Consider the following 15885-nt stretch of genomic DNA (forward strand, 5'->3'; position numbering starts at 1 on the left):
GCTTCGAAGCACGCTCGTCCATCGCTGGTGTTGTTACCCCGTCATCGGTCGGTTTGGGGCTAATTCGCGAGTGCGCCACCAGAAAAGAAGCCATGACACTTAAACTTGCCGCTGGCTCGCCTTCAGGTTCCGTCCCTTCGACTTCCAAATCACCCACCCCACCCATCCAATTCACCCTTATATTAAGGCTCATTCCTCGTATCCAAGATCTTCAAATCTGTGCATCTGCGCATCTGTGCTGCACACCTCGATCCGGTCCTACCTGAGCTTCGCTATACCTGGTTGTCGGGTTCTGGGATCAGTCCAACACCCGCGGAATCCCCCAAACGCTTTCTTCACGTTCCACATTGTTGTCAGATGGATCACATACTACCGAATCCTGCGTCACGCAGGCCCCTCTCCAAAGCCCTTCCTCCTATTGTGCTGGGCACAGCTACCTTCAATCACCAATACAATTCCGACCCGCACTCCCTCGCAACTACCGCGATCGTCCACAAGGCCCTTCGGTACGGAATTCGCGCCTTCGACACATCGCCTTACTACGGCCCCGCCGAGACCCTCCTAGGCGAGGCATTGAACAGCCAATCCTTCGTTCCGAGATCAGACTATATCCTCCAATCCAAATGCGGAAGAATCCGGGCGGACGAATTCGACTACTCGCCGGAATGGATACGGCAGTCGATTCAGAATTCGCTACAGCGGCTCGGAACCGAGTACCTTGATGTGGTTTTCTGCCATGACGTTGAGTTTGTTAAGCCCCATGAGGTCATCACGGCAGTGAGAACGCTGCGGGAGCTCCGAGACCAGGGTCTCATTCGATATGTTGGTATCTCTGGGTATCCTACCGATGTTCTGGCGAGTCTGGCGAAGGAGGTGAAGGAATTGACTGGAGAACCTTTGGATGCCGTCATGAGTTACGCCCATTACACGCTGCAGAATACCGTCTTGTTCTCCAAAGCTCTCGGAAAGCTCGTCGACGCTGGTGTCGACTGCGTTCTCAATGGTTCACCGTTGGGAATGGGCCTGCTCCGTCGTCAGGGTGTGCCGGTGGGTGGTATGGGAGATTTTCATCCGGCGCCAAAAGCGCTGAGAAATCGATGTATCGAGGCTAGCGATGTGGTGGAAAAGTATGGGCAGGAGGGAGAGCGGTTGGAGACATTGGCGTTGAGGTTCTCGATCGAAGGATGGATGAAAGATGGTGCTGTTGCTGGAACGACGGTGAAGCCCCTCCTAGGTGATCCTGCTGCCTCGTCATCTCCGAGAACAGTCCAAGTTGCTCGCCCGAGACTGGGTGTCACCGTGGCCGGTGTGAGCTACATGAATGAGATGGACGAGTTGGCAGCCATCTGGCGGGATGTCATCACTGCATCGGAGAGAGAATTTTTGTACCAGAAGGTGATTGGTGCGTTCGGTGACGAGTGGAAGGATTACTCGTGGCCCAGTCCTGGAGAGGGCTATGTTAGGAGCAGTGGTCATGAAGAACCGGAGGATGAATCATTACTGAAGAGCCGATTGTAACTGGGCTTTGGAAAAAAAAAATATGGATACTAGCGTGCCGTTTTAACGTGGGACTGTGGGCGATTAGATGGCGTTTGTTTGTTTGCATGATGACTTCGAGAGGGAATGGAAGGTTGGATTATTGTTATATGCTTCAAGTATTATAGATATAAAGACGTATTAGGCAACCTAAATCCGCTTCATGTCAGACGGATCGGATCGTCGTTTAACCGTGTGATCTCTTTCATTGCTTCTTCTTTCCCTTCTATCCTAGAGACGATCGCCAGCTGCGCCTGCGGGAGAGCACGAAACGGACTGCCATACATCACCTTCCGGTGCTGCTGACTTCGTTGTGTTCCCTCCCGAATACGACTTCTCCAGAGCTTCTTCGGCAGGACATTCCCACCCAGCGCGGTAGTTCTCGCTGCCGGTAGACAGTCGACCCGTAGGGACACACGCACGCGCTGTATCTGTAGCCGGGGATTATTGCTACTTTTCGATACCCTCCATGACCTTTCGGGTAACTTCCCCTCGAGATGTATCGATTCACATGGGTGATTACTTTGCTCTTATGTACTCATGCTCATGCGCTTACTCAGACCTACCTTTCTCCAGCGTACTCTGTTGCTGTATGTGCAGCATATGAGGTCATTGTCAACTGTCATCCGTACGCGATTCACTTATTCCTCGTACATAGATATCCGGCCCATCTGATGCACGAAAGCAATGTGTACTCATATGCGCACATACGCGCGGCAGGATCACAGTGATAGGGCCCTTCCCAGAACACTGTTTAAAGTCGTGCAGCCGAAGCGGCGGAGCAGCGAAGCCGCTCAAGCCCCTGACGGTAATCATCCGTGGCCGGTGAATCGCGATATATGTAGTAATCAATGATCACAGTTAAGCATTCGCTTCGATCCGCAGCGCTGCCGACTTCCCGAGCGCCGTCCGTTCCGTGTCACCAACAAGTGCCAACCCCAACACCAACAGCAACCGCCGCCACGCCGGCCCTGCGTGCAGATCATTGGCCCATACATGAGGCGCGTAAGCTACATCTAGTTAACCGTTCTACTGTATCACGGCCACTAGGAAACGATTGGGTTACGCGTTGTACGGAGCGTAGGCATTTTTTGATTTGCGATTCCGCAGCACTTCCCTCACAGCTCCAGCATCCAGCGCGTGGCTTTGCTTGGTGGGGCTGGCTGTCTCGGGTTCATGGTTCTTGGTCCTTGGTAGTGGTCCGGTACAGATGCGTTGGCCGCAACGCCGCCCCCCATCGGGTGCTTCGGGGTTTACATATCTTGAGGTCGTGTCCGCCGGTGCTGCTTGTTTCTTTTTCTCTCTCAAGTGGAGCTCAATCTAGACATCTATTCACATCGAGGAAGACAGAGACAATCGAAAGGTATGTTCCGCAGCATCTGTCCAGCCTCACCTGCAATTGGGCGGCCAATCAATCGCTGATGCTAATTTGTGCGACAACAGTTGGCAAGGCATCACTTTACCTGTCACACCTCTTCCCTGGTCAACTTCAGCCGTACGTCAAGACTCTATACAGGCTGCCGACTTCTCCTCATCGCCTTCCTTCCTTATTCCAGCCTACCCTCACTGGGATACCTACAAAATGTCCGGCCGTAGCCATCGCGATTATGCTGACATCTCGCAACAGGACGTCTCCACGGACTCGGAAGCAGAAGCGCACGAGCTGAACCCAATGGCGCCACCAGAGAAACCATCGGAGTCGCGGCGCCACAAACACCATCGGCGGGAGCGGGAGCGGGAGAGGCGCGGGGATCGACAGGCTTCCCCGGCCGCCGCTGACCGCGTCGACAGTGGGCTGCTGCGCCGCAATCCATCACGTCCACGGCACAGTGGCAGAGCCCACGGGGCTCCGGGCAGAGAGTCAGAGGATCCTGGGTATCGAGCGGCCAATAAAGATTTTCAACGGAGTTATGGTCGCCGTGGTGGTGGTGGGTTTTCTTTTCGGACATCATTGGGGCGAGGACGAGAGTGCTGAGAGAAAGTAGAAGCCCCGCCGGCGTGGACGAGGACTCCGACTTTTCGGGAGGATGGGACGGGTGAATTGCAGACCTACTACCAGTCTATGGGACCGACTGCGCAGGGTCAGCTCGCGAGAAGACATGATTATCGGAAACAATATGCTCACCTGATGGGTAAAAGTATGCGCTCGCTATTCTGGCTCCGTATCGGTGTGTAGTTGGCTGACAGCTGTGTTTGGTAAGTTCTGCTACGGTGGCTGGCGAGTTTTATACTTGCCGCGGCCATGGTCGTGGCGTTCTATCAGTACGAGAAGATCAAGATCTTGTCGAAGTCTAAGAAGCGTTGGTTCAATGCCGTCACTACCGGGTTATATCTCACCCTAGGTCTGAATTTGGCTGCGTCGTTGAAGGGTATGGCCATTATTGTGAGGTGGAAGCTGCTGGCTAGAAAAGCCCACCAATTGGAGGAGGTAGGTACTAATCTTTTGGATATTGTGGGCGAGATGCTAACAGCAAGAAAAAGGTTGACTTCCTTCTCGGGCTGAGTTCGCTCATCAAAGTGTTTCGATATGGAATTCACATCTTCCGTACTCGGCCTATGACCTCAATGGCTTGCTTTTCATGGATTCTGTTCAATGCAGTTGGCCGTCTTTCAGTGGCCCTGACTGGTTTGACATATTCCTACGATAGTGCGGGCGCAGCCTTTCTCCAACATGGAACTGTCAACGTAACCAACTGGGCCACCTTCTCCGAGCACGACGCAGTCTCACGCTCATACACGCCCACGGCGGAATCTGAACGCGCATCCGCACACCAATGGGGCCTCTTTTCTGTGATTTTCCAGTACCAACAACTAACAAAACCTGGAGTGTCGGACCCAAACACTCCATATGACCGACCTATCGAGATAGCATCGGACGATGAGGGGTGGGTATATTACTTCCGCGAGCGAAATCCGCATGTAACCACGACGCACACACCGCTCGCTGTAAAGTCGGGTCGCTGGATCCAGTCATCGGCTGAGTGTGATTATTATCCGCTTATCGAAGGCCAGTATGGGAATTCGTCAACGGTTGTATATTTAAATGGTACAGAGGAACATACTCTCAGTGGAATCTCGGTATGCCCTCACTCGCCCTAAAGAATATGAGCAATACTGATAAGATCGCAGGATTATGGCCCCGCCGCCACAACGTGGATCAACCCGCGCTCCGACCTTCCGCGCAACAATGACTGGGACTGCGGGTCTCGCTGTGCCTCCGTCGCCGCTCTCTCCTTCCTCGGTCCCACCGACTCAGGCAACGGTGCTTTCTACGACTGCGAAGTCAGCATCTCCACCGTTCAAAACGGCACGGAAGCCATCCACCAAATGCCCGATTCGGTCGCCCACGTAGCCGCCGGTGCCATCTCTCTCGAAGGCTACTCCACCGGCCCCGACAGCTGGGAATACGTCCGCTACATCCCGGAGTCGCCCTGGAGCAACTACGGCACCTCTCTCTCCACCGACGCCGACTACATGGCCCGGCTCGCCAGCCGCTTCGCCATTGGTGCCATCGCGGCAAAAGACTTTTACGGCGAATCAACCGCGCAAGCCAAAGGCCAGCTGGTCGTGACCGGCGTGCTCCTAAAGGTGAAATGGAACTTCCTGTTCCTCATCCTCGGCACGATCTTGGTGTGCCAGCTGCTGCTCGGATGTGCGACCGTCGCATACGCGAATACCGTGTTCTGCAAAGACGATAGTTACCTCTCCACCGCACGTCTGCTTCGGCCGATTGTCGAGCGATTGGGCCCCAGTGGATGTGCTATGACCGGAAAAGATATTGCGCACACGTTGTCCGAGAATATGGTCTACGGCGTACGTGCCGATGAGGGCGGCACACGGCACCATCTCGATCTGGGCGAGGATATTGTGCCCAGGAAGTGGTTCCCGGAAGGATGGTACGATGGGTACGAAGAGTGGGTTGATGCGGAGGAGGAGAACGTGGATCTCAGGGAAAAGCAGAAAAAGGCTGCCAGGAGAAGGCCCGTGGTGCTGGCGGGCGCGGCGACAAGTGTCAGGAGGAGGAGGGCGTGGAGGGCGTGATTTTGATGCGATATTGATGCGATACCATTTAGATGGAGTTTTTGGGATGATTTTGATTTTTTTGATGATGTTGATGTCGCTTATGATGGTGAAAAGACTGTGGTTGCTCTGGTAATGTGGAATTGAGAGATGAACTTTACTTGACTCGATTGATGTAGTGTTACGAGAAAGATGGGAAAGGAGACTGCTTATAACAGAAACGAGCTCGTGTGCACAACGAGATGAGGCCGGCGAAGCCGGGCCTCAGACAGAGGATGCGGCGATAGCCATCGCCGGACTAGGCTGGGGGCTTGAAGGCTGGAAGGCTTGAAGTCTTGAAGGCTGACTCTGTGGAGAAGCCATGGACAATGCTAAGCAGCCACGAAGGAAGTGAGGGCAGTATGTAAAAGGACAGTGGTTTTTGTTTTTTGTTTCATCATCGTAGCATTCGACCTTTGCAGATCATGGCTGTGTACACGACCGGTTCCACCCCACTGTCTCCGACCGCTGGCCGCGAGCCTGATGTGGGTTCCCTATTACCCTCCGCCCGGCCCCTCCGCGCCTAACAAAGGGAAAGACAGAAAGAAGTAACAAATGAGATGACAAAAAGGAACGGAAAGGAAACATGTCAGTCTTTTCTTCACACCCGCCTCACAGCCTCCTAGCTAACTCTTCCAGCCTGTCTAACGCCTTATCTCTTCCTGCATATGCCGGAATCTCCGGCCGACTAGCCCGTACTCTTTCCTCTGCTCTTGCTCTCACCGCGTCCCAGTCTATCACTCTGCCCGGGGCCCGAGATGGTGTTGGGGGGGGGGGGGGAGAAAGAGAAATTCCCCAGCCTGTCGCCTCTCTTCTGCTGCCACTACTCTTTCCGTCGTTGCCGCTCTCGCTCCTTCTCTCACTTCTCCTGCTATGGGGTAGGTGGGATCTGCCGCTGCCGCTGCCAAATCAGAAGTCTGGCTCAGAAATTCTTGTTGCGCTTCCCCAAGGGGGGCACCCGGCGGCCCACATCAGTGGTGGTGGTGAGGAAGTAAAGGACGGCCTTGCTGCACTCTTGGTTGGCAAAGAGGTCCCTGATCTTAAACCTATCCTTCCCTCGGCCAATCTTCTTTCGCACCTCTGTCCACAGGATCTTCTGTTGCTCCCTCCACTGCGTGCAGTTCTTGAACAGGTGTTCCCGGGTCTGGGTCTTGTACCCGCACCACCAGCACTCTGCCGTCGGTCGGTTTTTCGTCCATGCCAGGTGTTGGCCTGTCAGGGCGTGACCAGTTTTAAGCTGATAGTATCGGGCGGCGACTCTCTTTCCGCTATCCGCAACTGTCATGTCCCAGCTCTGCGTCTTTGGGACACTGTATTTCTTGCCCTTCACTTTGCCCCTCGCCCACTCGAGAGAGTCTGCCCACTTCTTTTCCGTTGCTTCCATTTTGAGGCTGGCGAGGGATCGAGGTTCCGGCCCTTTGCGTGATCCGCCGTAGGTAGTCTTTCTGGGCCATTCTATGTCTCTGCTTCCGGGTCTTTCTGTTGCGTGCTTGGCCCATTCGTCCGCCTTCTCATTGCCCGGAATCCCTTTGTGGCTCGGGCACCACCTGACCTCGACTATAGTTTCCCTCCCCAGCTTTCTCCTACTCTCCACCGCCTGTCTCGCCCACTTCTGGCCCGGCCCTGGGTTGTCGTGAGACATTCTCTTCACTGCCGCCTGTGAGTCTGTGTAGACAACAATCCTTTCCACCTGTGGCCTCCATGCGCCTGCCACCGTGATGGCTCGTGCGATCGCCGCGCATTCACAACCATACGCCTTCTGGTCCTTTCCCATGTGCCTCTTGACGCCCATCCATCCCGAGGGGCCTTCCCATACCGCCGAGTAGCCGCACGCGCCGCTCTTGAATTTCGAGCCGTCCGTGTAGATGGCCTTCGTTCCCTGAGGGGGGTTCGCTCTTGCCGTTTTTTCTGCCTGCACTGGCTCTTCAATTGTGCACTGGATGCTTTCCTCCTCTGTTCGTACAGGGTAAAGTGCCTTTGTCACCTCTTCCGATTTCGCCGTGAAGCCGAGAGTGTTGTTGATGTTCCAACCTATCGAGGTGACAGAGGTTTGTATTTTGCTCGCCTGTTCTGTCTCAGGAAGTGATCGCAGCCGGATGCCCCATCTTCGATAAAAGGACAGTGGAACGTAGCAGTGACACCGGAACATGTAATGGGCACTGCGATTCGCGTGATATCTCGTATTGCCATCCTACGGTAAACTAGTGACTAGTTCTACTAACTAAACCCACAGCAGATTCCGCACCCTCCATCCACCCATCCGTCCCACCACAAACACCATGATAACAAGTCTACCTCAACTATCACGAAGAAGAAAAGAAGAAAAAAAAACTACATACAAGTGAGTAAAGTAAATACATCCCATCCAATCCATCCCCTATCCCCATCCCCATCATCATCCCGCCTGCCAGTCCGTCCCAATGCAAACACCCCCAAATATCCTCATCCCCCACCCTACCAAGCAAATGCAAAGAAAAAACAAACGCACATGTATAGATACGCCAAACCAATTGCCCCCCCGCAAAAAAAAACGAACATCAACACAAAGCAGAAACAGAAACAGACCGAAACACCAAGCTCCCGAGCAAAAAATAGTAAACATGCAGGTGAAAAGCCCCCTCTCTTCCCTCTCCGATCCCCCTGACTAGGCCTGTATCGATATCCTACCGGTACCCTGTGCCAAAATACAGAAAAGAAAAGAAAAAGAAAAGAGGTGGAAGATGAGAATTAAGGAAAGGAAAGGAACGAAAGGGATGGTAATGTGAATGCAAGAGACCCCCTATTAAATGCTATAACCACCGTCTGGTCTCCCAAGAAATAATGAATGAAATCAGAGAGCAAGAAACCAATTAGAAATCGAGGATGCGGGGGGAAGAAATGCCATGCTAGGTAGCACAATACATCCTCCAAAGTTCCCTCGCCTCCTTAACACTCATGAACTTAACTCCGAGATCCTGCACGTGATAGTACACATCGGTCACTACCACAACCTCACTCCTCAATACACTCTGAACGAACAGACACAGCAGCTTGACAAGCCTGTTCTGTGCCTGCCTTGCGCCCATCGTTTCCGCAGTCCGCACACCGTTGGCCAGCACGCCGTGCACAAGGTGTACTATCTCCCCGTTGCTGAGCAGCTGCGTCTGGGTGAGATCGTTTAGCATCTCTAGGGAGCCGAGGGTGATTGGGAGAAGTTCGAGGGAGCCGAGGAGTTCGCGCCGCTGAGATTTGTTGCCACTCGAAAGGAAGAGGGAGACGAGGCCGCGGGTGAGAGTTGGGTTGGTGGAAAAGAGATTGGAGAAGGCGGGGGCCAACAGCAGTTCCAGCGGGATGGTGGTGAGAATAGATAGGTTCGCGCTGATGTGCGTCAAGAGGCGGTCGGTGAGGATCGGTGTAAGCTCCTCGCTCATGGCTTGAACGAGGATGTTGGCGATTTGGGCTTGGGCCTGGGCATCTTGCTGGTGAGAAGGAGTGGAGGGTGTTGCGGGAGTCCGCGTTGTTTCGGTGCACACCGAGGGAGTCTTGGAATATCGGCTGTCGTTCTGGCTCTCGGTGTAAGCTTGCGGCGAGTCGCCTACTTCTGGGCCATCCGAGTAGTAGTCTTCCTCGTAGATCCCCTGATCCAACAGTGCCTCCCGGAACGAATCGAGTTCTACATCGAAATCGAGACCACGCAACGCGAAGTCCTGCGGCGTTATCTTGGCCAACTACACTCCCATTAGCCTTCGTTCACCTCGTTCACCGCATTCACACATATCCACAGGAGAAACTTACATCCTCTCCCCTCTCACTCAAAATCCCCTTCACAAATGCCGCGCGCATCTTCAGCACCTGATCGCGTAGTCCCCACTCGCCCACATGGCCCTTCGCATACCTCTCAAACTCTCGACAGCAACCGACCCAGTGCGCCAGACTCGGATTGAGAAGGATCGAGTATTCCTTGTAGAGGGAATACAGCAGGAACTCGGCGTTAAGCATGAAACTGAGCAAGTCCTCGGCATCCTGATTTGTCTCGCCGTCCCCCTTTACCCCCCGGAGCTCATAGAGCCGCCGCATGGGCGACGACGAGGACGCAAGGAGTTCCAGTGTGTTGTGTAGTTCGCAGACGCGAGGGAATAGGGATTCTTCGGTGCTGAGCCGCGCCAGGAAGCGTGAAGACGTGACGTTGAACGGCGTGGTAAATGTGAGCAGCCCGCTGAGGAGGTCGGCGGAGAGGTGCGCGGTTGAAGTCATTCTGCTGCTACTGCTGCGACTATTGTCGTGGGGTACGGTACATTGACTAGGGGGGGTGTGTGAGGTGAGTGGTCGTTCGTCGTTCGCCGCGGGTAGAGAACGGTTGACGGCGGGAGGTGTCGATTGGTTTCCGGTGCGTGTGGGTTTTGTTCGAGTAGCGAAGCTCGACAGGGGTGGCAGGCTCGATGTTTAGCGACGGCAGGGTTATGTCCGAGCGGAGGAACGAGACCAGTGCAGATATCAACAGCTCCCACCAGAACGACGGTGATATGACGGGCTCCAGCTGCCAGACGAACTTAGATGGAGAGAAAAGGCGTTATGAATCCCAGAATTACTTTCGACGATGTATGTAGCAGTTAAGCAGGCGAGCGGCAACCACCTAAAATGTGCAATGATGTGTAGCTTACGATCACCGCGGATAGCCTGCAAGCCGTCCAGCGTATTGAAGATCCAGAAGCTTATGGCGCCGCAACTTCCATCCGCATTCGCAACACCAGTTCAATAGCGATTTAGTCATGAAGTTGTAATCCAACTTATTAGGAGGCGACAAGATGATACAAACAAATCCCATCCCTATGACGGAAGACAAGAAACAGCATAGTAGAGTACAACTTCCATCCACAAAGCGCCCATCCAACAGAGAAAACGAAATAAAGGAACCCGTAAAGCAAAGAAAAAACAGTCATTAAAATCCGCTTGTCATTCATCATCGGGAAAGGAAAAAAGTCTCTCTTTTCCCCGTCTCGTCGGTCGTCATCACGCTTCGTATCTCATCTCCAACTAATATTTGAAGATGATGTATCTGAAGTCGCACAGCTGTTAGCTACCCGTGCGGTACACGTAGGAAGGGGCCGGTGCGGATGTGGATACGTACAAGGCGTGTAGAATACCGGGAATGTAGCCCAAGCAGGTGAGCAGGATGTCTGGAAGGGAGCGTGGTTAGCACTACTGCGCGGGAGATCGGATTGTCAAAGAACCCACTCAGCAACAATGTTCCGGTACATCCAACCTCGAGGAACACACCGACGGGTGGCAGGAGGATGGCGAGGAGCTAGAGGGCACGTGGGTCAGCTCGGGAACGAAAGGTAACGGTGGAAGCGCGTGAAAGGCTGAAGGAACATACGATCTTGCAGATATCACTATAAAACGAAAGTTAGTCAACGTTAAACCAAAGCTGCATGCAGCGGGAGAGCGGCATCGCGTCGAGAAGTAAAAGCTTACCTAGCGGTGAAAGGCATGACGGCGGTGATGTGGGGTTGTTAGGTGGTTGGGTGGTCGTGTGTGTAAGTGATGAGTATCTCGAGGGTGAAGTTTCGATTCGATTGTGTTGTGTAGTGGTAGTGCGAAAGTCGTGGGATTGGACGGAACTTCCAATATATATACTTCGGATTGCTCTCTGTGGGGTATCTTAATGGGGCGTGTCTCGGAATGGTATGGAGGGAACACAAGCAGCTTTATGGTCTTGCTTGCACACGGCCTTGGTTTCTTCTTCGTTGCCGCGATACCATACAAGGTATGATGTCACCAACCACCACCCACCTTCTTCTTCCTCCGTGTCTTTCGCAACATCCCGAACACCACCACTCCACACTCAAGAGCCCTCAGCCACTCGGCGGACGTCATGCCAAACGTCGATTACTTTCAATCACTCTCCAGAACTGCTGTTGCTTACGCAGCAGCCACACATCGCCGGCACTGCGCCTCTCAAATTCCTGCCTTCTGCCTCACACTTCGCAATTGCCAAGGCCCTGGGCGGATGTCCGGCAACGCATACGTAACGGGCGACCTGTTGGGAAAAGTGTGCCTTGTGATCTAAGCGGCGTGTGATATATACGTTCCAACATGTGTGGAGTGTGTTGGGTCTTGGAAGCATCGAACGGTTTTCGTCCGCTGCAGAAAAAAAAGACACACGACGCGTGGAGCCTACAAGTACAGAATGCCCAGCTTCCATTTGCCTGCAACCACGCATTCGTGTGTGTGATTGCCATGCAGCGGCGCGGCGATAACTAAAGCCTGTTCCACTTAACGTTACAATGACGCACGCACCCCCCCCCCTACCCCCTGGTCTGGATGTTGTGAATAAGCCCGGCCGAAATTAGAGTAAACAGACGGCCGGAGGTGTCGGATCCGGCGCTGATCCGGGGAACCGGTGGAAAGGAAGATTGCCGAGAGATTGCATTGGGTGATTGTGAGTGATGGCTTGTGATGTGCATGTGTGTCTTCAGATGGGTATCAATATGGGTATCAATATGTCTACAGTCTACTCTTTGTCCCCTCCTCCTCATCAAGCAACTTCAATCCCACCACCCTTTCCAACTCCTCCACCGCTTCCCTGCTCTTCCCAATACTTACCTTCACCGTCTTCCACCCGAGCCCAGCCGCAGCCTTCAAGTTAACCCCAATGTCATCCAAAAACGCCACTTGTCCGCCGTCCTCCACGCCCGCCAGTCTCATCGCCTCCCTATAGACCCCCTCCTCCGGCTTCCTCATCCCCGACTCCGCAGAGCTCACCCACACGTCAAACTCCCTTTTCAACTCGTCCTTCCCCTCCAGATACGGATGTTCATCGGGGTATCGATAATCATTCGTCAAAGCGCCGACCTTCACGCCGGCCTTCCTTAGCCGCCTTACCGCGTTCATCACGACAGTGTCGCGCGTCTGGCCCTTCGCCATCATCCGCCAGAAGAGAGCTTCGCCGTCGACCAGCGGCGGGGCTGCCGCCGTTACGGGAAGGCTCTTTGCATCGTGGAACCTCCGCCAGGCAGTCGGGGAGCGGATGTCACGTGCGAACGCGGCGAAGAACGCCATGTCCAGCGGAATCTCGTTGCGCTCCAGACGTTGCCAGGCTCCTGTGGGTGCGCCCGCACTGATCGCGAAGTTGATGTAGCCCGTAGGGAGCGAGAGTGCGCGCTCGTACTCGGATATGGCGATCATTGGGGAGTGCACCTGTGCACGGCTGTGTTAGCTAGGGCTCGTCGCAATCGAAGGCGGGGAAGGCGTACGCAGACTCCGCCGATGTCGAAGAAGACGACTTTGATTGCGGATTTTGAGACCATGGTGATTGCGGGTGTGTGGGTGAGGGTGGAAGCTCGTGGTGGTTAGGAAGGCCGGGGTTTGAGGTTCATGGTGGGAACTTCGGTATGGAGGCCTGAGCCGAGGCATGCTACATGTCGGCCGCCGAAGATCACTCACCCCCTGAGACAGACGCCTACCAGCACGACGGAACCACAATTCATGACAATAAACAGACAGAATGAGCGTCAAGAGTCATAGTCATTCAGTAGAAGTTATAAACGAAGAAGAAACCTCCATCCGCCACTCATTTAGAAGAGATACAAAGAAACAATGAAATAAAATCTGATATGAACAACCCAAAAGAAGAACGAAGAAAAAAACCCCGAAGATATCATAATGTTGAAACAAGATTCTAAACCCAGCACGAGCGAATCCTTCCCCGTATCAAATAACTGTAGTCAAACACACACTCCATTATGACAGACAACTCCTCAGGCCCCATATTTCGAAAGCTACCGAGTTGGAGAAAAAAAACACAAACGCATACAAGAACTCCTTCCATCCCGTTTAAACCCGTAAACCAAATGCAGAACGCTCGAAGGGAAGACCACAACAATTCTCTTGGAAAGGTTAGAAAAGCAGAAAGATTAATTATGGAAGAGTTGAATCCCATATGCCGAAACAAAAATCATGATGATCGATCAAGCCGGAGTGGCCGATAATGCGCCATTCATGCACTCGACGACCTAGTAACTTGAAATTAGCATGATTGCTGAAGAAAAGAGGCAGAAGAGAAACACATACCTTCTCGACAATGATGCCCTGGCCGACTAGGTAACGTCCTAACCGTTCCAGGACCTCAACCTGCTCTTGGGGCGATAAGCTGTTGATAGCAGTCTCCAGAACACTCCCAACGCTGGCGGCGCTGTTCACGGCGATGAAAGACTGGTAGTACAAGTATGCGAAGAATCCCATGGTGAACTGGCAGTCCATCCGGTCGGTCATACCACCATGGCCGGGCACCAGATCACCGAAATCCTTGATCTTGAACGTTCGCTTCAACCCGCTCGCGAAGAATCCACCGAAAGGCGCAACGAGAGACGCAAAGGTAGCCATCGCAAGAATGTGGAACTGCATGGGTTCGATGTTCAGGGTTGGGCCGATCAGCGGGTGCATGAAGAAGGGAAGATCGTAGGTGTGCTTCAAGAACACCGGGTTGGGTGTGCACTGGAGACCTGTCCACGCATTCGCTCCAAGGTCCTTTAATTTTGTCAGCTTGGTCCTAAAGCGAGTGTGACGGCAGAGAAATGAGGAATAAGGAAAGCCAAGTCAGAAAGTGGAATGCTCCTCGTCGCGCGATGCGCTCAGAAGTCTAACATCTATAAAAATACACTAATCTCATCATGATGGCATAGGGAGTGGGGCTAGGCTGTTGGGAGTTGCGGCAACTAACCTTAACGGGGCAGATGAAGTACTGGTAACGCATCAGAATGTTGGTCATGAACATGCCGAATAACACGGTCATCCACCAAGCACCGACGAAACCCTCAACAGTCTTCTTGGGCGAGATCTTGATCAACTGCGTGCGGCCGAAGGTGATTCCGCAGATATAGGCAAAAATGTCATTCGTAATGACGAGTGACACCGGTAAGAAGAACCAAATCATTCCTTCAAAGATGTTGTTCATGATAAAGTGCGCCTGCACAACCACGAGGAACAGCGCCATGTGGCTCCATGCAAATTGCGTGAATTGGAATTTGTAGTGGCCCTTCTTCAAGGATCCAACAAAGAAGACAAATCCTATGGCAGTAACAATCAGCGGATATCACGGTAACAAGCAGGTGTGGCTCCGGGGCTTACCGATGATGTAGAGGATGAAGCTAATGAAGCGGTGATGGGTAGCGAAAGGAAGTAGGAACGCATCCACATAGACAATGTGCTTGAAGTAGTAGATGACGCTCTCTCCGTACAGGAAGTACATGGTCGTCGCCAAAAAGTACCAGTTAAGGCTTTTGGTGAACTGTAGCTTCTTCTCTCGTGACGGGACATTTGCAATCGCAATCACTTCCTTGAACGTCATCACTTGCACCACCGTGACAATAGCCAGGATATACAGATGTCCGGCAGCCATCGATCCAAAGAATATCGCTATCATTGCTAGAGTCCATATTGTTCGCGTTATGAACGTTTGCTTTTTTTTCTCGTAGTCCTGAACGGTGGATGTTAATAAGACGTGTCCATCGGGCTTTCACAAACGAAAGGAGCGCCTACCTGGGCAAGAGTAGTTGGTCCGGACTGTGATTTCGGGGGAGTCGACGGCACTACCATGTCGTCCTCCTCCTCCTCGTCGTCTTCACTCCCACTCGACATGTCATCTCGCCTCCCCTCAAACTCGCTCGATGTAGTAGTGGCCTGTGACCGTTGAGCAAACTTGACATTTCTTCGTGGCTTCGCCATTCTGTATTCTTTGTTGGATGGCAGGTAGAGGGTGCGATGCGATACGATGCGATCGGGAGATGGCAACCCAAGGGAAGACGGGAAAGAGACGTGATGCGCGTCCGGTACAGAAGGGAATGAGGAGAAGAAAGTAAAGAAGATCGAAAACTGGGGAAGTGGGAAGGCTCCGGGGAAGGCGGATATAACGAAAAGGAACTTGGCAGATGGTTGGGACTGCAAGTTCGGGTGTCGGAGGAATCGTTGGCCTGGATGAAATGCTTGCTGAGGAGATGTGCGATGATGGATGAGGCTAGGGAGTCGACGAAAAAAAAGGACACTGACGTTGCTCGGTAGCGTAGAAGCCGTGCGGCGAAAATTTGGATAACGTAAAGAGCAAGTGCAAGTGCCAGCCACGGGCTTTGTGCGATGATCAGCCACACAAACGCTGCGTGGCCACAATGATCTGCAGATTGTTCGTTTAGAGCACCAAAACTCACCGTAGAACGAGTAACCTCTTGAAACCGAGAAAAGTCATATCGCTTCAATAGTTTCTGGGCCTTTTGCGGTACAGAAGCCAATTTTGAAGAAAAAAAACTGGCCCGAAAA

The 15885-nt window shown here is 53.0% G+C and overlaps 7 protein-coding genes across 7 annotated transcripts; 2 read left to right on the forward strand and 5 right to left on the reverse strand.

Moving 5' to 3' along the window:
- BZA05DRAFT_394566 (NADP-dependent oxidoreductase domain-containing protein) lies at positions 1–1708 on the forward strand. Its single transcript, XM_051483340.1, has 2 exons — positions 1–126; positions 208–1708. The coding sequence occupies exon 2, from the start codon at positions 358–360 to the stop codon at positions 1516–1518; it is 1161 nt and encodes a 386-aa protein (XP_051340289.1). The 5' UTR covers positions 1–126; positions 208–357; the 3' UTR covers positions 1519–1708.
- Positions 1709–3040: 1332 nt separating this feature from the next.
- Positions 3041–5885, forward strand: BZA05DRAFT_394569 (uncharacterized protein; the record flags this gene model as incomplete). Its single annotated transcript, XM_051483341.1, has 5 exons — positions 3041–3464; positions 3522–3674; positions 3738–3964; positions 4018–4614; positions 4666–5885. Coding segments are annotated over exons 1-5 (2226 nt in total), but the record flags the coding sequence as incomplete, so codon positions are not given.
- A 473-nt stretch (positions 5886–6358) lies between these two features.
- Positions 6359–7730, reverse strand: BZA05DRAFT_394570 (uncharacterized protein). Its single transcript, XM_051483342.1, has one exon. It carries the CDS (start codon positions 7385–7387, stop codon positions 6518–6520), a length of 870 nt encoding a protein of 289 aa, XP_051340291.1. The 5' UTR covers positions 7388–7730; the 3' UTR covers positions 6359–6517.
- A 631-nt stretch (positions 7731–8361) lies between these two features.
- Positions 8362–9920, reverse strand: BZA05DRAFT_268815 (uncharacterized protein). The gene is made up of 2 exons (XM_051480211.1): positions 9370–9920; positions 8362–9302 (listed from the first exon to the last, which is right to left on the reverse strand). Exons 1-2 carry the CDS (start codon positions 9826–9828, stop codon positions 8481–8483), a joined length of 1281 nt encoding a protein of 426 aa, XP_051340292.1. The 5' UTR covers positions 9829–9920; the 3' UTR covers positions 8362–8480.
- Positions 9921–10608: 688 nt separating this feature from the next.
- BZA05DRAFT_444035 (uncharacterized protein) lies at positions 10609–11066 on the reverse strand (the record flags this gene model as incomplete). Its single annotated transcript, XM_051486882.1, has 5 exons — positions 10609–10630; positions 10703–10751; positions 10810–10879; positions 10952–10967; positions 11050–11066. 5 exons carry the CDS (start codon positions 11064–11066, stop codon positions 10609–10611), a joined length of 174 nt encoding a protein of 57 aa, XP_051340293.1.
- A 969-nt stretch (positions 11067–12035) lies between these two features.
- Positions 12036–13001, reverse strand: BZA05DRAFT_351835 (HAD-like domain-containing protein). Its single transcript, XM_051481300.1, has 2 exons — positions 12831–13001; positions 12036–12774 (listed from the first exon to the last, which is right to left on the reverse strand). The coding sequence occupies exons 1-2, from the start codon at positions 12882–12884 to the stop codon at positions 12082–12084; spliced, it is 747 nt and encodes a 248-aa protein (XP_051340294.1). The 5' UTR covers positions 12885–13001; the 3' UTR covers positions 12036–12081.
- A 543-nt stretch (positions 13002–13544) lies between these two features.
- BZA05DRAFT_444037 (cytidylyltransferase family-domain-containing protein) lies at positions 13545–15300 on the reverse strand (the record flags this gene model as incomplete). The annotated part of the gene is made up of 5 exons (XM_051486883.1): positions 13545–13589; positions 13648–14103; positions 14297–14643; positions 14704–15052; positions 15115–15300. The coding sequence occupies 5 exons, from the start codon at positions 15298–15300 to the stop codon at positions 13545–13547; spliced, it is 1383 nt and encodes a 460-aa protein (XP_051340295.1).
- Between the last annotated feature and the right edge of the window lie 585 nt (positions 15301–15885).

The sequence above is a fragment of the Tricharina praecox genome (assembly GCF_024521635.1).
Source record: "Tricharina praecox strain CBS 144465 chromosome Unknown BZA05scaffold_9, whole genome shotgun sequence".
In the NCBI taxonomy this organism is placed as follows: Eukaryota; Fungi; Ascomycota; class Pezizomycetes; order Pezizales; family Pyronemataceae; genus Tricharina; species Tricharina praecox.

Bases quoted from the DNA above. Each gene is read 5' to 3' on its own strand.
- BZA05DRAFT_351835 (XM_051481300.1), bottom strand. From the start codon at position 12,884: ATGGTCTCAAAATCCGCAATCAAAGTCGTCTTCTTCGACATCGGCGGA. The intron at 12,775-12,830 runs GTACGCCTTCCC...AGCCGTGCACAG, and splicing joins TCGACATCGGCGGAGTCTGC to GTGCACTCCCCAATGATCGC.
- BZA05DRAFT_394566 (XM_051483340.1), top strand. From the start codon at position 358: ATGGATCACATACTACCGAATCCTGCGTCACGCAGGCCCCTCTCCAAA.
- BZA05DRAFT_268815 (XM_051480211.1), bottom strand. From the start codon at position 9,828: ATGACTTCAACCGCGCACCTCTCCGCCGACCTCCTCAGCGGGCTGCTC. The intron at 9,303-9,369 runs GTAAGTTTCTCC...ATGGGAGTGTAG, and splicing joins TGAGTGAGAGGGGAGAGGAT to TTGGCCAAGATAACGCCGCA.
- BZA05DRAFT_394570 (XM_051483342.1), bottom strand. From the start codon at position 7,387: ATGGGCGTCAAGAGGCACATGGGAAAGGACCAGAAGGCGTATGGTTGT.